General features: G+C 41.8%; 2 protein-coding genes across 2 annotated transcripts in view; both read left to right on the plus strand.

Moving 5' to 3' along the window:
- The window catches only part of TMTC1 (transmembrane O-mannosyltransferase targeting cadherins 1), a gene marked incomplete at its 5' end in the record, with an annotated part of 320,118 nt that extends 306,185 nt beyond the window's left edge, over positions 1-13,933 (plus strand). The window contains 2 exons of the mRNA XM_014587030.2: positions 7,428-7,505; positions 12,953-13,933. Coding sequence (XP_014442516.1) covers positions 7,428-7,505; positions 12,953-13,093 — 219 coding nt within the window. The remainder of the gene's footprint in view (positions 1-7,427; positions 7,506-12,952) is intronic.
- OVCH1 (ovochymase 1) overlaps positions 13,539-27,270 on the plus strand; it is a 109,217-nt gene continuing 95,485 nt past the window's right edge. The window contains 8 exon segments of the mRNA XM_027771127.1: positions 13,539-13,574; positions 14,889-15,019; positions 17,614-17,660; positions 20,201-20,269; positions 24,045-24,163; positions 24,716-24,813; positions 26,474-26,639; positions 27,177-27,240. Coding sequence (XP_027626928.1) covers positions 13,539-13,574; positions 14,889-15,019; positions 17,614-17,660; positions 20,201-20,269; positions 24,045-24,163; positions 24,716-24,813; positions 26,474-26,639; positions 27,177-27,240 — 730 coding nt within the window.

Consider the following 27,270-nt stretch of genomic DNA (forward strand, 5'->3'; position numbering starts at 1 on the left):
GCTGTACGTCAAAAGCACTACATTGTGAGTGGTTTTATTCTGTGATGTTCAGAAGCTGATGAAACTGATTCATGTTAGTAGAAATCAAAACAGAGGCTGCATATGGTTATGGTGGAGAGGTATTACTTAAAAAGCCACGCGGAATTTATTTTATTATCATAGCAGAGGGCTCTAACCCAGTACCATAGACTGAGTGGCTTAAAGCACCAACATTTATGTTCTCGCATCCTGCAGACTGAAAGACCAAGATGAGGGCTCAGGCCTGGTGAAAGTCTCCTTCCTGGATTACCTCTGGGCCCTCCTCACTGTGGCTTCATATGGGCCTTCCTCAATGCATGTGCATGTGTGACGAAGAGACATCTCTCGCTCCCTCTCCTTTCTTTGTTCTGTTTTTGTTTTTGTTTAGTTTTTGCTGTAGGGCACTTGTGTTCCCTGAAGAGAAACAGAGAGAGAAGAAAAGTAAGAAATGTAAGAAATCATCCCCCCACCGGAGGGGATAGCCATGTCACAATCCCTTCACTATTCTTTTCTCAGTATGTTTGGTATGCACACACACACACACACACACACACACACACATACACACACATGCCTGTCATATTTTTCAAGCCGCCAGGTCCAGTACTCGAACTGTCCACTTGGGTCATGTGGGATACGGCCACCTTAGCCTCCACACTACCTGGCCGACTGTCCCTCTTCTTTTTTTCTTTTTAGATAGAATCTTGCTCTGTCGTGATCATTCCACCTCAGCTTCATGAGGAGCTGCAGGTGCATACCTACATCCAGCTCTTTCAGACAGAATTTCACTATGCTGTCCACCCTGGCTGCAAACTCACAACCCTCTCCTCAACCTCCTGGTAGCTGGTACTGCAGGTGTACACAGCACTGCACTAGATTTGCAGGGTGGGCCAGGAATTGAGTCAAACCTCAGCCTTCCAGGTGACCTCAGCCTGCCGAGTATCAGCATCAGTCTTGTCTCCAATTAAGGTCACTCTGGGGTTTAGGGATTCAACAGGTGAATTTGAGGGGGACAGCATTCAGTCCCCAGCAGGTGTCAGCTAAAAGTAACTTCTTCAGGGAGGCAGAGCCTTTCTTCTCACTCTTTCAACCTTTGTCTCATGCTGTAATTGCTCATTCCCCTTATCATTCATTCATTCATCAATCCAACAAATGGCAGACACTGCAGTAGGAGAAAAACGGAAATGAATGAATCACTATCCCTGCTCTTATAGGTCTCCCTGGCTAGAGGATGCTCATAAATATCAAAGAAATAGTGCATAGATACATCTAAAGGAAGTACACCCAAAGTTTTCTGGGTGCGTGAAAGAGGCTACCCAATGTGCTAGGGTCTCAAGCAGAGGGGGGCCTTGTAGTGGGTTCTATCAGGAAGACCTACTTCCCACTTTACACGTGTTCCATCTCCTTAATACATTTTTATCACTAGATTTTTGTCTTTGGTAAATTGTGAACCCTCTCTTTTTGGGGTTGTTAAGACAGTGAACTTTTCTATTTAAAATCTATACCCCTCAAAGCCTTTTGCTGCCAAAGAAGAGCATTTGTAAAGTTCATTAAATTTCTTGAACAAGTAAAGAAATGTTTTGTTCCCAGATTTCTCTCCAACTAGTTCCTTATCAACCCATCTGCTCCAGGAATGGCTGCTACAATCTCTCACCTCCTTGATTTCCCGTTGTCTTAGCTTAAGATATTAAGATTAAGATAGTCAAGCTCTTTGGGACCAGTAGGTGGTGTGGTGGTTAAGGTGCTAGACACTCCCACAGGGCCAACCACAGTTTGGGTCCAGGACTTGGTGGCTTGCTTTCTCATTCATTCATTCATTCTCTCTCTCTCTCTCTCTCTCTCTTTCTCTCTCTCATCAAACTGGAAAATAATTGTAATAAATAAAAAGTTACATAAAATAATTTTTTAAAAAGCAATAGTCAAGCTCTGTCTGGAGAGGAAAAAATTAATTTAAGTAACTTAATTACAGGGCTGGCCCACTGGCCTAGTAGTTAAGAGAGCAGGATCCCACTTAGGCAATCACAGTTCAAGTCTCAGACCTGGTGGCTTAAAATTCACACCGGGTGTGTATACATGTGCATACATGCCCATGCCCAAGATCCTGAGAAGAGGATGGAGGAAAGAGATTGCAGCATGGTCATCACCCATGGGGGGTGGGGGCGGGGAGTGATTTCTTGCTTTCTGTCTCTCTGTCTCTCTACGTCTCTTGTGAGTGCATGCACCCTATAGCAAAAATCTCTCAAAAAATAATTTATCTTATTTATTATTATTATTATTTTTAATTTTATATAGAGCACATACACCCTCCAGAGAGAGAGAGAGAGAAAGTGAGAATGCAAGCCACCAGGTCTGGGACTTGAACCACCGTCAGCCATGTGGGAGTTCAGTGCCCCACTATGCCATCTACTGGCCCCCATATCCAAAGTATCTTGATCCTTAATATCTCATATTTGAAGCCATCCAAGTAGCTATAATTTACCGTGATATACTCACACAAAAGAGAGACACAGCTGTACGTCAAAAGCACTACATTGTGATGGGTTTTATTCTGTGATGTTCAGAAGCTGATGAAACTGATTCATGTTAGTAGAAATCAAAACAGAGGCTGCATATGGTTATGGTGGAGAGGTATTACTTAAAAAGCCACGCGGAATTTTCGATGCTAATAAACATGATTCATATGTTTACGGGGTGTTGGATACTGTAGAGGTGTATAAAGTTTTTCAAAAATTTACATATGCTGACAATAGACACATTTCACACTATTTTAATTTTTAATGCTATGAAAGTAACAGTATGGATATAAATAGCAATTTCCATTAGGTAATAACAGAAATACATATATGCAGTTTTCCAGATCTCTCTCAACTGCCAACCATATACTGGCCAATCCAGAATTCCACGTGCTGGTTGGGTTCTGGGTGCAGTTGCAGCATTCCTTGGGGTCCTTTGTGGCTGCCAGGTCTGTGGTCACTGGGCAGAGCCCTGTGGTGGCTGCAGTGCCTTTGAAGAGGCTGTGACCCTCTATGGAGCTTGGCTTTGGGCTCATCTTTGGGAAGCTGAAGGAGATGGTGAAGGAGCTGTTGTTGCCCAATAACCTGAATCCATGGAGCACTTTCGATGTCCACCTCTCATCTCTAGTTACTGGCTGTCACTGTTTGTAAGACTCAGGAGGCACCATCTCAAGAGGAAAAGGAAAGTTTATTGAGCAAGATCACCCAGGGGTCTGAAGCTGGAGATGCTTCAGCCCCCTGTCAGAAAAGAGAGGCAGCCTTTTATAGGGCAACTGGTTAGGTTATTCTGGGAGACTGTATGCGTGACCGATAAGTAGGCGAGTCAGGCACAGTGGGCTAGCACATCCCCAACACATGAAACGTTCTGTGGCTTTTGTTGTATCTTAAAGGAGTTAGACCTCTTGGTCCTCATTTGCGTCATTGTCTACTGCTCTCGGGGTCAGTGTGACCTTGCAGTAGCAGTGCCTGGAATGTGGGCCCCTGCCAAAACCAGGTCTGCAGAGGTCTGCCCTTGGTTCCTTGTCAGGCCTGGGGCAACACCAGATGGTGCTCAGAAGAACTTTACTGAATGGGACTGTACCCTGGGGAGCCTGTCTTACTCAGACTTAGTCTGTTAGAAGTCGACCTTATCTAAGACAAGATGAGCAGCTTGCAGAAACACTGGCTGCGTGGATTGAAGAGAAACATCAACTTTTTGACAAAAGGAACATACAGGGATGGAGTTATCATTAGAGAATACTAGGCAAGAGAAGGAGTCTAAATATTCTCCGCCTTACTGAAGCTTACAGAGAGGCAATGAGGATCAAGTGAATGCTGTGGGAGGAATTAAATTCCATTGTTCAAGAACTGAAAGAAGAAAGATCAGATGCTCCAAACAAGAAGAGGAGGGGATGGAGATGCTAAAATGCTCGAGTCCCTAGAAGACGTGAGAATCACAGCATCACAAGGAGCTTTGGCAAACCTTCTAGGAGGCCAGTGGCCCAGCCCTGGCGGTCCTTCCCCAGGAGTGGGTCTGGGTCTAACAACCGTGCTGATCTCTCCCCTCCACTCCGGCCTCCTGAGTGCCAGGCTGCATTCACCCACCTTCACTCCATCTGAGAGTCCCTGAGGCCAGTGAACTGAGGGGACCCCTTTCCCCATGGGCTGGAGTCATCCAATCCTCATCTCCTAGAAGTAGCAGAAACCCTCTTCATGACTGATTCATCAAATCTAAAGAATGTTGACCTTACTGAAATACACTGAAAAATGCTGGGCTTTCATTCTCTTCACAGAACATTTGGGTTATTTCTCATTAATAGTGGGAAAAGTGATGTCTTTAAGAGGCTAATCAGACCAGCAGGTGGTGTGTTGGTTAAAACACTGAATCTCACAGCGCTGGCAACATGGTTTGAGTCCTGGACCTGATGGCGTGAAAAACATGCCAGACAGGTGTGTGTGCATGTCCAAAATCCAGAAAGGAGAAAAGGAGGAAAAGGGATTGTGGCATGGCCTTTACCCCCTGGAAGATCATTTTTCACTTTCCTTTTCTCTCACTCTGTCTCTGTCTAGTGAGTGAACATGGCCTATAGCAAAAAGAAAAAAAAAAGAAAAAAAACCTGATCTTTTACATAAACAAACATTTTTGAAGAAAATATTTTATAAATATATTTTGTAAGGAAATGACTTATATTTTATGGAATTTATAAGTATTCTATCATTACTAGAAAATATTAACACACTAGCAACACTTTTAGAAGTTACTAGTAATATTTATTTTCTGAAATTTTATTTCAAAAAGTTAAAAGCCAATACTAATTATCTTATTGCATTTTTTATAATGCAGTTAGATAGTATGCTTAGAAAATAATGTGTATCCTAATATAATATTAGATACTACTAAGACAAAACAAAATTGGTGATTAAAAAATAAGAGTTTATTTTGCTGTAAGAAAAAATTTTAATCCCTCCGTAGTTTTTTTGTAATAAGCATTTTCCATGAACTTTTTTGAAGACCCCTGGTATACTGCATTATATTGTTAAGGTTATTATTCTCTTTCTTGGCCTTTCTATCTCCCACCTCCTACCCCACTCTTCTCCCGCTCCGTTTGTGTGCGTGTGTGTGTGTGTGTGTGTATACACACATGCTTGCATTTCATCTCCCCAATTACCTTAGACTTTCCTCGTAAACAATGGCAGCTCCCTTCTCTGCTCTGAAACAATGTCTTGCATCTCATAGGAGCTCAATATCTACAGCTTTGGAATAACTTTTCACAAGTTGAAACCAAGAAGACATTTAAAAACATAAACAGAAATATTACAGAAATATCATAATTTAGCCTTGTATCTGGTAAAGCCACTGGTTGGAATTATTGATGTCATTAAATTATACTAAGCATAATATGGCAAAGTTGTGTTGATAAAAAGCAAATAGCTATTAAAATATTATTGGAAGGCCAGCCTGTGGCATGATGGTTAAGAAGCTGGGTCCCTCATGTCCAATTTAATCTTAACAATCACAAGAAAGGCAATGGTTATTGTTGCTACTTTGCATTTTTGAAGTCATATAACTTACTCAAGGACACATAGAGGGTAAGCCCTCTCTTCTACACTCCATTTCCATCTCTAGTGATATAAATTAGCCCAAGAAACATACCCCTCAATTTAATTTTCATCAACTTTTTAAAAGTATACTTTCTTTTTCTTTTTAAGTTTTTTTTTTTTTTTCTTAAATTTGGTTGCGTGCACCTGCTGGCGATGGAGAGAGGAAGAAAAAAAAGGACACAGGGAGAATGACCATTCCACAGCTCTTGTCCCCCGTTCTCCTCTCGGGATTTTGGGCACACATGCATGCAAACAAAATGCCCTGTATTTTTTAAGCTGCCATGTCCAGGAATCGAACCACACAATTGGTCATGTGGGACCCAGCTGCCTTTACCTCCATGCCACCAGCTGGCCCTGAAAGTACAGTTTCTTATCATTTACTTCTTTCTTCTAAAACTGAAATAGGGGAGAGCGGGCCAGATTTTATTTGATAGATCTGTTTAGTTGTGTTCTTGCTAATAAAAAATAGCAAGGAACATTAAAATATCCACATAGACACTTAGCTTTCTTGACTTTGTTATTAAAGACAACCCTTAGTCTTTGGCATTACTTAAGATAACCATTCTTAAAACAAGACTCCTTGGTGAGGATACCTTTGATGCAAAACAATATACTATTTAAAATATATCTCACAGATATTGTACTTAATAGGATATAGTTATTCAGGAAAAAAAATGCTTGAGGGACAGGTAGCTCTCTTCCAACATGTGAAGATCTTTCATAAAAGAGAAGAAAAAGGCTTTCTAAAGAAAAAACTATATCCTAGTAAGATAGATGCCCCTAAAGTGGTGAGCATCCATTCTAAGAACTTAAGCGTAGGTTGAATAACCAGGTTAGTGATACTACTGGGTCATGGGGAAAGTCGTGATGTATTTTTCTGTGCAAAAATGCATCATGATTTTCCCAACGACCTAATATAAAGGGGAATAGTACTCTAGGGTTAAGCTGTTTAGGAGATAATGCTAAGATTCTGTGATTATGTAAAGACTTTTCAAGCCAGCCTTTGGCCTGGTGGTTAAGTGAGCTGAATTCCACATGGTTGACTGCATGGCTCAAATCCTGAACCCAGGGACTTCAAAAAGATGCCAGGTACATGTGCATGCATGCCCCAGATCCTAAGAGGAAAATGGAAGAGACTGAGGTATATAACTTCTCACTTTACCTCTCTCTCTCTCTCTCTCTCTCTTTCTCTCTCATCTCTGAAGAGCACACAGCCCTCTGGCAAATTAAAAATAAGAAGGGGTCGGCAGGAGGTGTCAGAGTTAAGGGCACTGGACTCCCACGTGACTGACCACGGTTTGAATCCCAGACCTGGTAGCTTGCTTTCTCACTTGCTCTCTCTCTCTCTTACACACACACTCTGTCCCTCTCTGGTCAAATTAAAATAAAGTTAAATAAAATCAATCTTTAAAAATAAATAAATAAATGAGTAAATGAAAATTTTTTCAAGTAAATAAATAAAATTTCTTACCAACTCCTTTTCTAGTTTAAAAAAAAAAAAAATATTTTAAAAAAAAAAAAAAAAAAAAAAAAAAAGCCAAAAGCTGTTTTCTTGCTCAGCAAGGCCAGCAGATGATACTGTGTCCGACCTGCCTGCAGGCACGCTTTTTCTCTTTCGGTCCAAAGGTTAGCTCCGCCGGGAGCTCACACACGCTGCAGTGTCTTTCACTGTAGAACCATCAGCTTTGAAAAGTAATCGAAGTAAAGGCTGTCACCTGTGAATTAATACAAGGAGCTGGTTTCGTTGCATTCAGTGCTATAATGTTAAATATGCGTTCTCATGTCCTCACCTGAAGACGTTTCTTATTTCTTTAGAGCTATAAAGCAGCCGTGGAACTAAACCCAGATCAAGCACAGGCCTGGATGAACATGGGAGGGATCCAGCACATCAAGGTAGGAGAAGCCCTCACTTCGGAGTGTGCTGGGTATCCCTTGGTGTTTTCACTCAATATCTCACCTCTCTTGTAAAGTGTTGAAAACTATGATTTGTTTCCTCTTTGAGGTTATTTCAGGATCAAAAACATAGGTGTTTAAAAGCGAAGTTGGGCCCTACCTCACTGGCAGTCTGTAGCATACTGGGCTGCAGTGCTGGAAGCCACAGGGCTGGCTGGAGGTTCAGATCTCCAGGTCAGCCTGAAAGTACACACATGCGCATGTGTATACATGCCTAAGTACATAGATCAAGTATAGCAGAGGGTGGTGGGTGCTATGGATGGGGGAAAAATGAGAGAGAGAGAAGATTGGAGTGCCAGAGAATAAAGGCTCAAATTGTAAATTAAGGTGGTTAGAAAAGGCCTCAGTTAACAAGGAGTATGTGAGCAGAGACCTGAGGGTGCAAGCCATGTGGCAAAATAGGGCCTGAATATTCAAATAACTCCTGCAACTAAAATAAGGAAAGAGCACCTGCAAAGGTCCCGAAGTATGAATATGCCTGTTGTATTTGAGGAACAGTGAGGGGACAGGGTTGGGGCAGGGCAGTGAGATGGGGCAGGGCAAGTGAGAGCAAACAGGAGAATCTGAGGTCAAAAGGATCACAGGCCTTGAAGGGAAATGAAGGGAATTGGGCTTTTGTGTCGCATGACTTTAGGGTCTTTAGAGGACTTGGAGAAGAAAAATGCTATTGTCCTTCATGTGCTAAAGGCTTACTGTTGTTTAGCTAACTTATTTACAGACTTCTGTCAGTCTCTGCACTTACCGATGATCAGCAGTCTAGTGATAGAATTTAAACGGAAGCCTAATAAGGTTTACTGTTAAGTGGAAATCGGTCGGTTGCCATCAGAAACACAACCAGAAAGTTGCAGAAAGGTGACCCAGACTGCGTGGATAGGAGGGTAAAATGGGAAGGTCAGCCCTGCAACTGGCATCCTTGATCTAACCAAGGGCGACTCCAAGTATGACAACTATTGAAGCCACATGGACCAATCCGATCCAGTGGTACCCCAGGGTGTCCAGCAATATCCAGCTGGAAAACAGAGACTAAATCTACTTTAAAATACTAAAATAATTATTTTAGACTTTTTTAAAGAGGATTTTGCCTTAGGGTGCATGCACTTGCCTGAGAGAGACAGAGACAGTAAAAGGGAAAGAAATCACCCCCCTGGTGACTGTAGGGGGAGAGAGTGGGGGGAAATGCTGCAGTCCCTTCTTCTCCATTCACCTCCTGGGATCTTGGGCATGCACGCACGCACACACTGCATGGTTTTCAAGCAACTGAGTCCGGACTCCAACTATGGTCAGCCATGTGGGAAGCCAACAATGTAACCACTGTGTCACCTGCTGGCCCCTATTTTAGACATTTAAAGACCACGCATTAAATAGTTCTATTTTCAGATAACGTGCTTAGTATGTTTTCAAATGAAGCGGGTCTGTAGCAAAAGCAGTGGGTTCCATTGTTAATTGGAAGGTACAATAAATGCATTTAAGTTTGTTCAAAAAGTCTGGAAATACAGAAAAAAATACTGTATCTATTGTATTCTGTAAGATTAACAATCGAATGCATTGCTTTGAATTTAGAGGTACTTTTTCTGGAAAAGTATCTGGAGAATTAAAATGGATCTATTCAGCATATTATTTTAAGATATTATTAACATGGATTAAAAATTGTTTTATCTGGGACCAGCACATGGCATGATGATTACATTACTAGACTCCTACGTAGTCAACCGCCGTTTAAGTCCCAGATCCAGTGGCTTAAAACTCATGCCAGGTGTATGTGCATGCATGCCCAAAATCCCAAGAGGAGAATGGAAAAGGGATTGTAGCGTCACCATTCCCCCAGAGGGTGATTTCTCGCTTCCTGTCTCTCGGTCTCTCCAGTGAGCACACGTGCCCTATAGCAAATGGGATATGGGATCTGACTTCCTTAACCACTAGGCTTAGGACCAACCTTCTTCATAATCAGAGTGTCATCAGACAGGTGGTATCACAAAGAACTGTTTTCAGTATTACCTCATGACAATAATACACAGCATTGGAACCAGCAGTTAGCGTAATGGCTATGTCGCTGGACTCCCATGTAGTCAACTATGGTTAGAGTCCCAGACTCGGTGGCTTAAAACTTACTCTGGGCACGTGTGCGTGCATGCCCAAGATCCCGAGAGGAGAATGGAGGAGAAGGGATTGCGGCGTGGCCATCCCCCCGGGGGGTAATTTCTCACTTTCTGTCTCTCTATAGGGCACGCACCCTATAGCAAAAACCTCTCCAAAAAAATAATAATACACAGCATTTTCTACAGTGGTGCTATCCAGTAAGATTTTCTGAAATCCATATGTGCATTCTCTAAGACAATACCCACGAGCCACACATGCTACTGAGTGCTTCAGGAGTGACTAACACAACCAAGGAACTAAATTTTCAATCAATTGTGATTAACTTAAATTTCAATAGCCACACATAGCGAGTGGCTATCATATTAGCACAGTTCTAGAAAATGGATAATTCTAATTTCCTCCTAGCCTCTAGAGAACTGGAGACATAGGCTTAACAGATATTACTTAAAATACAAATAAGATTAAAAAATAAAAATAATAACAATCTGGAAAAATGATGAAAAGATATTTGATGATGATGATGATGTCAATAGTACTGTCTTGTCTTGAGTGACATGCATGGTATTCCTTCTGGGAAAAGAAATGTAATACACTGTAATGATATATGTGATTCAATGTAATGTTAACAAGATTATGATAATAATAAATAATTTTTTTTAAAAAAAAAGGATAAGGCTTCCAGTTTAATCAAGAAAGAGCAATTTGAGGAAGAGAAAATGAACTAGATTGTATGTGGAAGGACAAAGAAACCTGGTGATCAAAGAGGATGCCAAACCACTGGGCTGAAGCCTAAACTCAGGAAAACTCTCTGAAAGAACAATTTCCAAATCAACCGCAGTAGAAGTGTATTTTGAGAGCATCCTAAAATCAATTGTGTGCATGCGTGTGTTCAACTTAATAAAAATCAGAAGACACTGGAAGATAAGTGCTTAAGTTAAAACATACACACACACACACACACACACACACACACACACACACAAGAATTGAACATACTATGTCCAAATCCCCCCTTGCTCAGCCATCTCTTTAGCTTCCTATTAGAGTCAGTGTTAATAATCAGAAGTACTTTCATTTGTTGTAGACGCCAGCACCCAGTTCCCAATGTACAAGTTCTCATCCTCATTTCACTCCCCCTTTGGCCAGGATGGCCAGTGAATACTGTAAGAACTGGAGAATATTTACACTAAGCCTGGAATCATCACTTAACAATACAAGTAATTTTAGTGTAGTAGACCTCTCTACTCTCAGGGGATATATGCCAAGATTCCCAGTGGATGCCAGAAATCACAGATGGTACTAAACCATCTATATAGAAACATACACACACATATATACACGTGCATATATGTATACACACACACACACACACACAGTTTTTTCCATACATAAATATGAGGAGACTTCAAAAAGTTCATGAAGAAATGCAGTTTATTCTGGTGCCAAAAACTTCAAAATCCAGGCATAGTTTTTCCATAATGATGCACTTGCCATGAATATTTTAAAGATCCTGTATACCCTGAAAAAAGTTTCATTTATAAATTAGGCACAGTAAGAGATTAACAATAACTAATAATAAGATAAAATAATTATAGCCATATGTTACAATAAAGTTACGTGATTGTGGTCTCTGTCTTTCAAAAATATCAGCCCACTGTGGAGAGCAAAAGTACAGGGGGCTGTTCCACACTAACTTCTCACTACGCGTCAGGCAGTGTCTACGCTCTTGTGTGTTTGTGTTTCTGTGTGTCATAAAGCACACGTGCTTCCTGGAAAGAGACAGAGAAAGTGAGAAATCACTCCCTGGGGAGATGCCACCTCACAATCCCTTTTCCTCCATGTTTCTCTTGGGATTTTGGGTGCACGTGCACATGTCTGATCCTGAAGCCATCAGGTCTAGGACTCGAACTGCGGTCAGCCATGTAGGAATCCAGCACCTCAACCACCATGCCACCTGCTGGCCCTTTGTCTAAGCTTTAGACACATATCTCATTTGGAAGATAATTAAACATTCAGGAAGTACTAGCTGTTAGTTGTTTCTCTCCAAGAAATAAATATTTAAATTGTGATGGAAACTTAGAGTCTCTAGTACTTATCCACATGGAACACGTAAGTGAGAGTAAGGTAGAGCAAATGCATATTTTGCAGAGGGGGATGAATTCAAGGATCCTAGTTCTGAGATTCGACAAGATACAGATCTGAAAGAGGGAGGACCAAATGAGAGAGAGAATACAGTTAGTAACAGAGAAGATGCTAGAAAATGCTGCCAGTTGTAACTCACGGGCCAGGCAGGGCCCATCTGGTACTGGGCACATACAGTTACTGGTTAGGGCGTCACTAAGCCAAACGGATGAGGGCACAAGAGGGTGGGCGGATATGTTTAGCATGTCAGGCATGACGTACCTTCTCTCCTGCACTGGGAATACCTAGCTCATATGCACAGCCACACACTGTGAGGAGTGGGTATGTTTGATCCCATGTTCTTACCAGTTTTTCCATGTTTAAATATTTATCTTTCTATTGGAGCCTATGTTAGGTAAAAGTTGTTTTTTTATGTTTTAAGCTGAAGATTGGAATAACTCCTACCACTAAGAAGAAATATAATCAATAACTTTATTTAATCATGCTTCTTACAGTATCAGAAACATTTTTTTCTTCTCTCGCTTTTCCTTTCTCCCTTTCTTAGTCAAAAAATATGAATTTCTTGAGCTGGCCCTGTAGCCTAGTGATTAAGAAAGTCCAATCCCAACTCCTTGGTTCAAGTCCCAATCCCAGTGGCTTACAAAACATGTGGATGCTTGCCAGAGTCCTGACAGGATGGAGAGAGAGGAGAAGGGATTGTGGTGTGACCTCACCCTGCTGGGGTGCTTTCTTCCTCTCCCTCTCTTCCTCTCCCTCTCTTTCTCTCCCTCTCTCTGTCTCCCTTGCTCTGAGCACAAGTACCCTCTGGCAATTAAAAAAAAAAAATTGGTTTGAAAAATAAGTGCTACCCTGATGAGAACACTATGAAATGACAGCCTCATGCCCTGTATTAATAGAATTGAAAGTCTGTCTTTTCTGCCACTTAACCTTACAGTGTACCTTTTTTCTTTCACATTCTCCAGCGGTCTGGTACTTAACAAATGGATTCCCCAAAAGCACCAATAGATAAGGATAAAATTACACACCCAGACAGGGTTTCCACCTGAGAACATAAATGTTACCCTGAGCTGAGACCAGTTTCTTAGTCTTCCTGTTCTCCGAGAACATTCTGATAGGTCAGATTGTAATTGTTTTTTTTGTCCTCATAGGGAAACTATGTATCTGCAAGAGCTTATTATGAGAGAGCTTTACAGCTGGTTCCAGAGAGCAAACTGTTGAAGGAGAATCTGGCCAAATTGGATCGCCTAGAAAAACGATTACAGAAAGTTCGACGAGAGGATCAAACGTAGCACCCCGGCCCAACGTCCTGGGATTGTACTTATGCTTCTTGGAGTGAAAAAGTGATGGAGACCTTGCTTTCCGCTCAGCAGAGGCACAGTTGAAGCTTTCCCCACACTCGGAGTCACAGTGGCAGAAGCTGGGACATCTGCTGGTGACCCAGTGCCAGAGGACCTACATTTCCATAAAAGAAGACAGAGCAAGCAACAAGAGGGAAGGAAAACAATAGCTACACATTTTACTTTCGTTCGGCTTAACTCCAGATTTCTCTCGATATATTTCTATGCTTTTGCAACCTGGAGATCTAATTCCATTTCTTAATTTAGACTTACATGTCTCAGAAATACAGACGTTTGGAATGAGATGACGGCAGTGCATGTTGGATCATCAGAAAAGTCATGATGTATTTTTGCATAGGAAAAAAAAATAATGTCATGACTTTTCTGGCAACCCAATATGATGAGATCTTTCAAAGAGGATAAATCTTCTTGGGTAGGCTTATTCTCTACTAAGTGCTCACACATTTAATTCTCCAGAACTAGAAATGAGCATTTAATAGCTTGTGTAGAACCTTCTGGAAGATGTAGTGGAAAGGGCTATTGTTACGTGAGCTTCATCTGATATCTCCCTAAAGATATTACCAAAGCCCTTTTGAAGAGTAAGTTAAATTTTACTCTGACACAAGTTTTTCCCATTGCCTAGTGTTTCCAAAGGGAAGCTTCTGGAATTGTGTAGGAATATCTTTATCCAGAGGGGAAAATCAAGGAGCTTGGTACCCCTAATTCTTTATAAAAATATTTAAAAGTATCATAATTTTACTACAGGTATTACTAGAGTAGTGGTTCTACTCTAAGCTTTCGAAAGTGCATTTAAAATCATAAATGTTCTGCTTCCAAATATATTGCTATTTTGGTGAAGAAAATAATAGTATATTCTACATAAAAAAATTAAAGTTATTAACTGAGAGAGATGACTGACTTTATTATCTGAAGGTTCAGACATAATGAGATTTATTATTTTTTTGAAAAATATATTTAACCATTGAGGAATCTTTACAGTAAGTGGTAGAAACCTTTTTTTTTTTTTTTTTGGGGGGTTTTTGCGTTTGTTTGTTTGTTTGTTTGAGAGATTTTTTGCTGTAGGGCGTGTGCGCTAGCCAGACAGACAGAGAGAGACATAGAGACAGAAAGCAAGAAATCACCCCCCAGGGGGGATGGTCACGCCGCAATCCCTTCTCCTCCATTCTCCTCTCAGGATCTTGGGCACGCACGCACATGCGCCCGGCGTGAGTTTTAAGCCACCGGGTCCGGGACGCGAACCACGGTTGACTACATGGGAGCCCAGCGACATAGCCATTATGCTAACTGCTGGTTCCCAGTGGTAGAAATCTTCAGAGATTCTAACTAGGTGGAAAGAGAACACAATTATATTTCTAACAAGAATTCTGTGCTTAGAGCATGAGTGATCAAAACCCAGAGTTCTTTGTTCCAAATCTGTAATTTGGAGGAATTCAGGAAAAATATCCTAAAATTCTAGGAAAATGTCTAAATTAAAAAGGTATATATTTATATTTAAAAGATAGATAAGGCAAAGGTGAGCTCACAATTGGACATTTATTTTTAGCACTATTTATTTCATAACTTATAAAATATTTAATATATATATATAAAACACTTCTTTTTTTTCTGTACATAGTGGCTCTAATAGCAGCTTTCAAAATGGATCATATGAACAAATAAATCGAAATTACAAAATAGTTAGGTTTTAACAGTCCTTCAAATCGGTATTGATTTTTCACTTTGCTAGAATGAGAGAAATCGGAAATCAGCCCTCCGTGTTCAGGTGGTACCATATTTTGAAGGTGAGGCAACTAGACCATCTGATTCCAACTTGATCATCGTCATTAAAAGCGAAACAGAAGGCGTCCAGGTGGAGCTGTGAGAGGCTGGGAGGCGAACATCACACAGACGTAGCTTGGGGGCAGCAGTTTGCCTTGAGTCCAGAGCCAGGTGATGGTGAAGGTGCCGGACTCCCACATAGAGCCCAGACCCGATGGCTTGCTTTCTCACTTTCTCTCTCCTCTGTGTCTCTCTCTCTCTGGCGAGTGCATGTGCCCTATAGCAAAAAAAAAATTAAAATAATAATAAATTAAATAATTTTAAAAAAAGGCTTCCTTCTTTCAACTCACTGTCTGGAAGCACTGCTCTAAATGTTATCCTTACGTTTGTCAAGGTAAGTCCAAATAAACAGGAAAAAACTGAAAACTTTGAGAAGGGATTGATGATGAAATATTTTAGATACAGACTGTTACAGAATGTGGATGAGCCTGCACCTGCTGGTGTGCAATAATAAGAAAATAAATGTCTATACTACCACATTACCCTTCTGTTTCTCATAACCTTTCAAGGTTACAGATCCAAAATTCATCCCCAAATTTTCATTTTCTTCTTAAAATTCGACTTCCATCGTTCTTAGGGCAAGATACATATCATAGTATTTATGATAAAGTGACTATCCCACCCCCAATTTGAAAGCCATGAAGTCCTGGGACTTTATTACAACTTTTCAGAATAACTTGTAGCCAAAATCCATGCTCAGAAAGTTTATGGAAAACACTGAGCCTCACGTTTTCCACAGCAATTATGCCTTACTCAAGTGCTATTAAAATAGAGGCGCACCTTTGGGGCATCTTTGTGGGAGTAATCGAAATGGCGAACCACAGCCTGCAAGCTGCTTAGAGAAAAGGGTCACATGACTTCCCCTGCCTCCTTCCTTTTAGGTGCTCTTCTCACTCTCCCTCCTTCCCCCTTTCCTTCTCTCACTCTCCCTCCTTCCCCCTTTCCTTCTCTCCATTGCCCTCTTCCTCTCCTCCCTCCCTTTCTCTCTCTCACGCTGCTATCCTTCTGTCTCATTCTGTCTTCACCCACCGCAATTTCCCTGGATATAAAAAGCACTGTTTAAAAAGAGTATTGTCTGTTGGATCTGATACTTTTTTTCCTTTGTTGAGATGTGGCCAATGAATTAGTTTTCAAACTGAAACAGTGCCTACAAGAAAAGAGATCACACACTATTTTTCAAAGATATGAAGTATATTTTGTAGCTTTTTATTTGGTCCTTGTAACGTGAAATAATATGTGGAATTCATCTTTAGCAAAGTAAAACAGATTGCCCTGGCTAGTTATGGAGACGTGTCCATGTTGCCCTTAACAAACGCTCACCAGGCCTGGGAGTGGCTGCTACCTTTCTGAGAGGGAGGCCAAGAGCTGGTGAGCAATCCAGGAGTCCCCCAGAGCTCTGGCTGCACCACGGCTCCCCAAACATGGTTAAAAACCCTGTAGGAAATCCTTTATGATTTTTTCAACAGACGGCCCTCCAGTTTCCTTTTGTACTGGGTCCTAGCGTTATGTAACAGGTCCCGCGTAGGAAGGAGGGTGGCTCAGGCCAGAACCAGCGCTGCTTTGGTCTGGCTAGTCACTTGATCCTGTCGTGGGTTTCTTTTGTGACTGTACTACTGTGAGCAGCACCTGCTGCTCTCTCTCAGCTGCATGGAGAGTCCCTCATGTGCGTTGTCTCACCTGTCCTTCTGTCCCACCCCAGACCAGTCCTCCTCACCTTCAAAGTCCCACATACGCGACAGTCTCTGAACATATTCTTTGACATAGTAGCCACAAGAATGGCTTCAGCAGCTTATTTTAACCTTACAAATTAGAGTTGTTTTAATGACCCAGGTATTCTCGGTCTATTAACGGTATTCATAAACCATGGTTCAGTGATGTTAACACAGGTGAACTAAACCAAAGATGCAAAAACCTTGGAGGAAAAGAAATTTTATGTCAGGAAAACCTGAGATGTATTCTTTTGCGTTTGTTTATTTTGCAGTCTGTCACAAAATAAGGAAGATTGTCAGCACTTTAATTCCAGCTTCCTATAGTACTTGACAACTTTCAGCATAAGATTTGGAAATTCTTCATAATTGGTGGTCCCTGGTTTGACGCAGGGTTTTGCAGTAGTTGTGCAAATACCTCCAGGCAACTACTTTTCAGCCAGACTGCTTAAGAAAATGTCTATCACCTTTTACAAACCAACCTACCATAACTGTAGATGTGTGGTTTCTTATTGTCTCTATTAAATATTCCAGCCCCTCTTATCCAAGAGCAGAGAGCTGAGATCTGTTCCCTCACACACAGTGGCTGTCAGCACAGGCCGAACTTCAGAATCACTTAGGGATCTTTCAAAATCACTGCTAGCTACCTGGCTGTGATGATTCTAATATGCAGCTCAACTAGAAAACCACTCATTATGGGGCTGACAACTTTAACGGGAGTTAGTAGCTTTTACAAAGGAGATGTTTATCAGCTTTTGCCACTTGTACTTTTAAATCTATACTAAAAGGAGCCGAAGTACTCTAAAGAATGATGCATGGCACAACTGGTTGGGTGAGGCCATCATTCCAAGGCTGACAAACAGGTGATTACGTGAGATGGTTTTGCACTTGTGACAATTTGACTGCAATTTGGCCTTATATTTTCAGAATTCTTGATTCACGGATGAGGAGGAATGGCCTTGCCATTCGACAAGGTGCCCCATATATGAAACTGATATTTTTATGACTCACAGAAGGTGCCCTTGGCATAGTTTATACCTCCATCTGTGTCTCTCCTTTGGGCACACATATGTGAGTTTTTGATAGTATTTCTTAATTGTACTTGTTGAATTGGTCTTTGAAAAATAAAAATGTTTACTTTGATTTGTGGTGGAGTCACCTCTTAGAATAATAAACCTATAGGATATTAATAATGACCTTCAAAGAAAATATAGTTAGTTGTTTTTAATTTTTCTCACTGGCTTCCAAATCACACATATTTCGATTTGGTTTTATGTGGATATATTCTAAATATAACAAAAGTTGACTATCTAGATGGCATCACTGGACATTCAAAAAGAGCAAGTGCCAACAGGGAAATATAGCTCTTAACGATTACTCTAGAAGTTTTTTGATGCAAAACAAAAATATGTTGAATAATTCTTCCACAGTAGCATTTTCCTAACTTAGTATTTTTGGTTTTAGAACCCATATTACTTAAAGGGATGAAATGGCTGTGCTCAAAAGTTTAATATCAAAGTGGCACCCAGAGCTGTTATTGATATCATCAGTTGGCCTCTATATTAAAATGTTCCATTTTGTAACAGATCTTTTTGACTGAAACCTTTAGGGTATGTAACTCATTAAACCAGCAGCTGTCCCAACTAATACAGTCATTATCAGTGTGTAGGTTGAGACTGTCATTTACTCCCAACTGGGGAGAAATGTCTGCATCCAGAAATCCGAGCGTTTCTTCACATCGTCAGTCACGTACGCCGTGTGTATTGTACTGTGTTTGGTAGTTTCCAACGTGTGCAGAGTCCTCTTAGGGTTATGTATCTTGCTGCTCCATAGAATAGGTGCACTAGTCCAAGAATCGAGACCTAAGTCCTAGGCCTAGCTCTGCCCCCAGGACATCACCTCACCCAGGACAGATTAGTCATACTGATGACCTACGAAAGGACTGGACAGTCAGTGTTTCCATTCAGCTCTGTGAGCCTCTGTGATGGCTACTTTTGAATCTGGATTGAAAAGCGCTGTGCATCTTATGAGGGAGCTGATAAATGTGGCCCTTTGTTTTAATGATTCTTAATCATAATCACTGCAACAAAAAGATGCTCGGAAGTGACTGAATTACTCAAGTGCTTTACCATGCAGAGGTAATTGCTCTCCTTTTGCAGTCTGTGTGCTACAGAATTCTTAGAGTGAATGCGTTAATTTTCTGGGGAAAGCAGAGAAGCTAAAACTTCCTCCTAAGGAATTAAGATAGCTGTAGAAGCCATGGCTTGTTTCTATAATGTGAAATTATTTGATTTGCTGTAACTCCTATGGATTCCTCCCAATCAAGGGAAAATGACATGTGTCATGTTCTTTGTTCACAATGCTTTGACTTCTGACTTTGGTTGTGTATAAATGTACATTTTTATTACTTTTGCTGTGCCAGTTAGAAATGTAACTCCTATAAAGTAGTTCTCCCATTAAGCCTGATAATGTACACTTTGTCTAAGTCTTTCCAAAATAAAATTTATGTAAATGTCTATTTTATATAAAATATGATGAAAACCATTATGTCTGGTTTCAGTCTCTCAGGTACTCAGTGATAATGCCCATTGATACCCATGTCACCAGTGTCTTTTTTTGGGGGGGGTGGAGAGAGATATTTTTGCTATTGGGTGTGTGCTCTCCAGAGACACAGAGCGCGAGAGAAGTGAGAAACCACTCCCCATTGGCACTGCCATGCTGCAATCCCTTCTCCATTCTCCTCTCAGGATTTTGGGCATCTGTGTGCATGTGCCCATGTCTGGGACTTGAACAGTGGTCAGCCATGGGGGAGTCTACTGCCTTAACCACAATGACATCTACTGGACTCCAGTGCATGTTTGTTTTAAACATTTTTAAAACCACCTTTCGTTCTTCATTCTTTCTTTCTTGCATGGCATTGTTCTGTGAGCTTGCCCCTGCGTCTTCCCCATACTGCACAGTGACTGTCCAGTACTTAGCCATTCTGCCTTGCCCCCATCTTGCTTAATAGATGCCTCCCTCTCTTTTTTCACAAAGATAAAAGGTGGAAAACATTTTTCCTCAGTATCTTGTATTCCATCTACAGATTTGTCCACACCCCATTCTATGTTTTCTTTTCTCCTGTTGCTACAATGGGGGAAGAGGGCCCTAGGCTTTGGATTTTCCCTCCGGCCGAACTTCACACCATCCCTTCACCTGTCTTTCGTCTTTAACAAATTTCGTTGTTAGCCTTGACAATTTGTCAATTCTCGTCTATTTTCAAACACATACACAGGAAGCCTCCATCATAAGTATATTTTTTAAAAAATCCTTCCTTTAAGAGCCGGCAGGTGGCGTGATGGTTAAGGGTGCTGGCTCATATGACTGACTGCGGTTCAAGTCCCAGACCTGGTGGTTTGCTTTCTCACTTTCCCTCTCTCTCTCATTCTGACCCCCTCTGGTCAAATGTAAATAAATAAATAAAGTTAAATATTCTTTTTTAAAAAGTCTGTCATTTGGTCCATTTCATCCCTAGCTGCAGCCTCACCTCTGTCCTTCACAGTCAAACTGAATAGCAGATCGCTATTGTCCTTCTCTAACAAAGGTATGTCCAATTTAGAGGCAGATTTCCCATATATCAAGAAGTCCACTCGGGTAGCCCAGTCCAACCCTCTCCTTGATTGCCTTTCTTTTTTAAAAATTAATTAATTAATTAATTTAGGTTTTTGCCATAGGGTGCATGAGATCGCCAGAGAGGCAGACAGGGACAGACAGAGAGGAAGAAGCACAATTTCCTCTCCATTCTCCTCCAGGGATCTTGGGCATGCACACATGCACGTTCAGTATGGGTATCAAGCCACTAGGTCTGGGACTTGAACCACAATCAGCCACGTGGGAATCTAGTTCCTTAATCACCATACCACTTAGTGGCCCACTGATTTTCTTTCCTTTTCTAAAGTTCTTTTTTAAAATAAAAAGGATTCTTCTATTTGGATAGACCATCTGCCTCCCCACTCTGTCTTTTTCAACATAGCCGCACACTCAATTTCTATTTAAACCATAATCTTATGAGCAAGTTTGAGTCTAAAACTAATGACCTGGCTATTGTGTAGGGACATCATTCTTATTGACTGGCTCCTGTTCTATTGAAAGGGAAGGCATTGTTTTGTTAGGCCTGTTAGGAACCAATCCTCTGTTGGTAAGACAAAGGTTTCACTGTGGCTGTAGGATTCAAACTGCAAACAAGGGGAGCTGTGCTGTAACAGCAACTGAGGCAGTGCCCAACTGCAAAGAGACTCCCAGGTGCGAAAGAAATCATGGGACGTCCTGCAAATCTGTGTGCACCACATGCAGAGGAGTGTGAGGGAGCAGGCTGTGTGGGCCACAGTGTGACCACTGAGGGCTCTACTGTTTGTGCACAGCCTGAATTCATTTCCTTCTTTTTTCATTTGTTTGAAATGCTTTCTTCCATGAGCAAAAGAGCACCCCTAACAGTTTTTCATGCAGTGACCTATCCCCAGTTTCAGCCAGCCACAGATCACAGGCACTCACGCACCCAGCATGTTCTGAGCAGTCTCCAGATGCAAATCCACAACTTTTTGTGGGGGTCATTCTTGCAGACCATCTGCCCCTCACTCTATCATTTCCATTTTTATTTAGTAAAACCTTATAGGATTTTTTTTTCTTTGTCTGACTTCTTGCAAAAAAAAGGAAAAAGGCTCTGGGTCCATCTGGGGACTTTGAGCTTCCATCAGAGAGCAGAATGCCCTCGGAGCCATCATACTGGTTCAGATGGGTATCCTTGGGAGACGAGTGTGGGGGAAGCAAAGCTCAGGGCCGAGAGATGCCGACAGTGATCAGGCAGCCACCACACCTGCAGCATTTCTGGACCAGAACTCATGTCTGGGAGTTGAACGATTTATTTTCAAAGAGCTGCTTACCTTACCAAGCCCTCTCCCAGTATCCCCTGGGCGCTCACACTCAAAACCCGGGAGTCATATGCTGAGTCAAACTCATTCAAGGTGTCTTTATTTGAAATACTCAGAATAAAAAGGCTCATTCTCAAGAATGGCACACTCCAATAGAACTACTGATGATGGGAATCTTCTAGATCTACCCTGTCCCAAATAGTAGCCATTAGCTACAGCACGTGTGCACTGAAGAACTAAATGGTTCATTTTAGTTCAGTGTAACTTAAGTAGCCGCTTGCAACTAACGCCTACCACACTGAGCAGTGCAGCGCTAGAGCTTTTCAATATCCTAAGATTTGGGACATAAAAATCATAGAACCCCATTTTGGGTTCATGAAACAAGAAAGTTTGAGCTGCCTATTTTAAGTTGGGGTGCAAATCAGAGTTTTTAGGTTTTCACGAAAGGTGTTTCACCCTCTGCTCTCTTCTGCAGTTACAGGCGTGATTGCCCCAGCTGTCACCCGCTAACACCTGTACCTACATTTTCTCCACCTTGACTGTCTTCTGCTTCCTGCACACCTGTCTACCTCCTGCCTGTCTCCCTCTGTCTGTTGACCCTCCTGCCTCAAAGTGTTTTATTTCTTTTTACACATAAAGTGAGACAAGTGGACCTGGAAGGGATTGGTGTCCAGGTTATTCATGTATATGTGCATGTGTGTGTATGAGAGAGAGAATGTCCATTTAGGCGTCCCCTGATTTTCTGATAAAAGATAAGTCCATTACAAATTCTGGCTCTATTCTTCCAACCTCAGGCCAACGCTACAAAATAATATTTATTAGGAAAGTGCTGACATAATAATCTTAAAAATTAATTTTTATAGCCTTAGAAAAATGGATCCTACAGCCTTGGCTGATTCTGCTGACACTGATGATCAATAATACTGCCACCCCACAAAGAAATGGCAGCGTTAGCCTTCTCTTATTTTACCCGCTCTATTTGAAAACTCTTGAGACTCAAGGGCTCCCACAACCTCCCCAGAAGGAGCAGCAATGCAGTGGTAATCTTAGGCATCTCCTCCTCCCAGAAGTCTGCCTACCTATGTCTACTGTGGATGACCAATGACATTGTCCAGAGAGTGGGCCACACTCCCTAGCCTGGGACAGAATTTCTAGGGCTGAGGGTTCTCTGCATACATGTGAGCAACCCTCCAGCCACTGGGACATCTCTCACTTGTCTACACAGCAGGATAGTAAGGCCCAAAGAAACTGAGGGCAACCAGAGAGGGCAGCAGCTCTGAATGATTGTCAAGAGGGGACACCTGCAAGCCCAGGTGTGGCCCATTGGCATCATGGGAGGAAATAAAGAGCTGTTGGCGCCCACCTTCCCAGCATAGTTTTCACGGCCTGAGAGGAAGGAAGACGGATGAAGTCCTGGTATAGGAAGGCCATGGGGGTGCTGGCCAGGGCTGGTTCATGGCTCCTGCTCACCATCAGCCTCTCTCAAAGCCTAGGTGAGCCCAGACCCCTCAGAGCTGGCACCAGGGTGGCTGCAGGTAGCTGAGTGCTGGGGAGGGAAGGCTTCATTGTGCCTTTCTCCAGGATGCCCGGGTGTTGTAGACACACCTGACATGTTTGGGAAGACAGGGCGAGGGGTGGGGTGGTACAGGCTCAGATGTTCTTGAAGTAAGGTCTGAGCCAGGTTTCCTTTCTGAAGTTCTCGAGGTTCTGAACTTCTAGTTTGGGGGCACACCTACTAACCATGTTTGTGATAAGGAGTCTCCGCCAGGAAAACACAACCAAGTATTGTAGCAGCAACTTGGAGCCAAATATTAACACTTCTCTTCCGAAGTAAGTGTCGTTCCCCAGTATCCTCCATGCAATGAGACTTGGTAGTGTGCATCCTCCAAAGCAACCCCCAAATCACCACGAGAGGTCAAGCTGGCTCATTCCTGGCCCAGTCTGGCTCAAAAGGGTAGGCAGCGGAGCATGAAGCAAGTTCTAGTCAACCTGGGGCCACTGTTGGATAGTCTCAGGATAGATATGCTGAGAAAAGAAAGGGGTGAGGACCAGCACATGGTGTAATGGTTACGTCACCAGACTTCCACATAGTCGACCGTGGTTCAAGTTCCAGATTCACTGGCTTAAAATTCATGCTGGGCATGTGTGCGTATATGCCCAAAATTCCAAGAGGAGAATGGAGGAGAAAGGATTGTGGCGTGGCCATCCGCCTGTGAGGTGATTTCTTGGTTTCTCTGTCTCTCCAGTGAGTGCACGTACCCTATAGTAAAAACCTCTTAAAAAAAAAAGAAAAAGAAAAAGAAAGGAGTGAGCTGCAGCTGGGTAATACCTGTGTTGGCCTTGAAAAGCTGAACATGAAATTTTGATAAAGTGAACTCTTAATAAGGCTCTGTGTGTGTGGCCACATGCACGCATGTGCAGGACTATACACCCATGTGCTCTTCTATACAGGACTGAAAGGCAGAATTTGTACAGTAGAATTGAAAAGTAAGGAAACTGCTGTGGAGGCTGGCTTCTTCCCTGGAATTACTAGTTGGAGAGATTCCACAGCTGGTAGGCATCCATGCCAGGTCAGTGTAACAATTGTGTTGATTTCTTAATGAGAAAAAGGTGAACTGTTGAATATTTCCCTTGTCTCAAATATCAAGAGTAAAGGTTAATATGAATTTTTTTCCCCTAATGGCCTTCTACCTTTCTACCAAAAAGTTTACTTTATGGAAATTACATAGGTGTCCAATTTGTGTCAGTATTTTAAAAATAAGGGGTGAGCAGTTAGCATAATGGCTGTGTTGCTGGACTCCCATGTATTCAACCTTGATTTGAGTCCAGGACCCAGTAGCTTAAACTCATGCCAGGCACGTGTGCATGCATGCCCAAGATCCTGAGAGAAGAATGGAGGAGAAGGGATTGTGGTGTGGCCATGCCCCCAGGGGGTGATTTCTCACTTTCTGTCTGTCTCTGTCTTTCTGGTGAGCACATGTACCTTATAGCAAAAACCTCTCCAAAAATAATAATAATAATACAATATTGAATTAGAAGAGTTGACTTCAAATGTTTCTTCAGGGGATGTCGGCTATGAGGAGATTTAAATTAGTCACGTTCCTAACTATCTTCCTGGGCAGGTCTCCGTAAAATTCAGCGAACACCACTTCTGTGCAGGAAGCTTGATCCAGGATGACCGAGTTGTTACGGCAACCCACTGCCTTGGTATCCTCAATGAGTAAGTTGGGGGTTTCCATTACTGACTATGGGACTGGGAGATGTGATTCGCTAAATATCATGGAAGGTTTGATCCCAGTCCCTTTCTGGGTTTGCCCCCTGATCCACCCACTTACTAAGCTTCTGATTCCCAGCAACTGTGTCTGCCACATTTCCCATGCTTCCTGCTCTACTAAACAGACACCCCACATCCCAGCAAGATCCCAAATACTGTCTATAGTTTGTGAACTTAGTTGTTGTACCCAACTAATTACTAGATTTGGTAGCTAATTACTTAGTTGTTGTACCCAACTAATTACTAGATATGGTAACTAATTACTAGAATGATGTATTAACATTAAGGTAAATGGATGTTCCAAAGTTTTAATGTGAGTAGAAGTCATTAAGAGGGAAAAAAAGAAGTACTGCAGAAATAACAAATACTTGAATAGATTAAAGAGAGTACTGGACTGACACTGTGCCCTCATAGTTATGGGAACCAAATATCACATGGTCAACTGCAGTTCAAATCCCAGACCTGGAGACTTGAAAAAATACAGTAAACCCATGTGCATGCACGCCCAAAATCCCAACAGGATGAAAATGTAGGAGAAGAGATTGCAGCATGACTATGCCCACATCGGAGGGTGATTTCTCCCTCTCCCTTTCCCTATGTCTCTGTCTGGCAAGCACAGTTACCCACTGGCAATTAAAAAATAAATAAAAATAGACACTAATAAGAGGAAGGAAGAGAGAGTTATAGGAAGTAACTTTTAGATCTTGTTATGAAAGATCCAGCATGGGGCCAACAGATGGCGTATTAGTTATATTGCTGGACTCCATGGATGACCATAGTTCGAATCCTGCACCCACGGTCTTCAAACTCACACTGGGTGTGTGTGTATATGTATGTATGTATGTATGTGTATGCCCCAGATCCCAAGAGACTGAAGGAGAAGGGATTGCTGCATGGCCCTCCCCCTGGGGAGTGATTTCTCACTTGCCCTTTTACTTCTCTGTCGCGCTCTCTCCAGTGAGCACAAATGCCCCAAGGCAAAAACTCTCAAAAGAAAAAAAAAAAAAAGTCCAGCATGTATAGACTATAGTTTGGTACAGGATAATAGTAAGAAGCAACATTTGAATACTCAGAAAGACAATTGATGATGGTAGATGAAAAGGATCACAAGATTATAAACATTCTGTGACAAAATTTATATATCAAAGAACAGTAAGTTATGGTAGTTTGAATTCAAATATAAAAAGGAACATCTTAAAAGGTCTTAAAAGGATCAAAAATGATTTTTCTTTTTCCTTTATGGTTTTTCTTTTTTCTTTTTTAGTTTTTTTTGCTATAGGGCACGTGTGCTCATCAGAGAGGGAAAGTGAGAAATCCTCTCCCAGGAGAGATGGCCATGCTGAAGTTCCTCCCCCCCATTCTTCTCTTGAGATTTTAGGCATGCGTGCACGTGCACCCAGCAGGATTTTCAAGCAGCCAGGTCCAGGACTTGAAGCGTGCAGTCAGCTCTGTGGGATCCAGCACCCCACCCTCCATGCTACTTGATGGCTCAAGACTCAAAATTTCTTAAAAACTCTTTAATTACTCTTTATTTAATTGCAAGAAACCAAGAAGTCTTCCATTGGGCCAAACAATAAATAATTGAAACATTGTTCTCTGATTTTAGAAGGCAACACCCAAGGCTAACTGTGATTTCTGGGGAGTACTACCTCTTTCAGTAGGGTAAGCATGAACAGAATAGTCATGTCTCACAAATTACTACCCAGCCTGAGCACAACCTTGGGCATATGAGGTCTGATATTTCACCGCTGTCTAAAACACAGTCAAGTCCGGTAAGTAGAGAGGGTTAGAAAATAAAAAATGCAATGGAGAAGAGTATAAATTATTTACAACTTAATTTTCATTTCTTTGCCTATGTCTAGGAATAGAATCACTAACCTTGGTTCTTTATATTTGTTCAATCTATAACCTATTTAAAAAACAGAAAGTACTGTATTGGCCATGAGTCCGAGTCACAGCTATCTATGCTAAGTACTTTTAAGTACTTTTGTGTCTTGGCTGGTCTATATTCTAGACCATCTACCTATACTTAGCTCTAACCAAGGAGTTTTCCATATTTAAAAATGTTTGCAGAGAATTGTTTCTGTCATTACTGTGGACCAGATAGCCACCATTCTCTCAGGACAAGTAATCTAAACATTCTGAATAAAATACTAAAAACTGGGTCAGCCAGATAGCAAGATGGTGAAGGTCACTGGATCCCACATGGCCGACTGCACAATTCTAGTCCCAGTATCTAGCCATGACACTCATGACTTTTTGTCATGACTGTTTTAGGAACTGCTGTCCAGCCATTCTGCCCACCCTAGAGCCACCATAAATTTGAAGTAGGGATTCTTTGCATGGCCAGTGACTAGGGCAAGAGTTCAGACAGTAAGAGATATTAAAGTCATCACACTCTTT

Source organism: Tupaia chinensis, unplaced genomic scaffold (genome assembly GCF_000334495.1).
Source record: "Tupaia chinensis unplaced genomic scaffold, TupChi_1.0 Scaffold000028_1, whole genome shotgun sequence".
Lineage (NCBI taxonomy): Eukaryota > Metazoa > Chordata > Mammalia > Scandentia > Tupaiidae > Tupaia > Tupaia belangeri.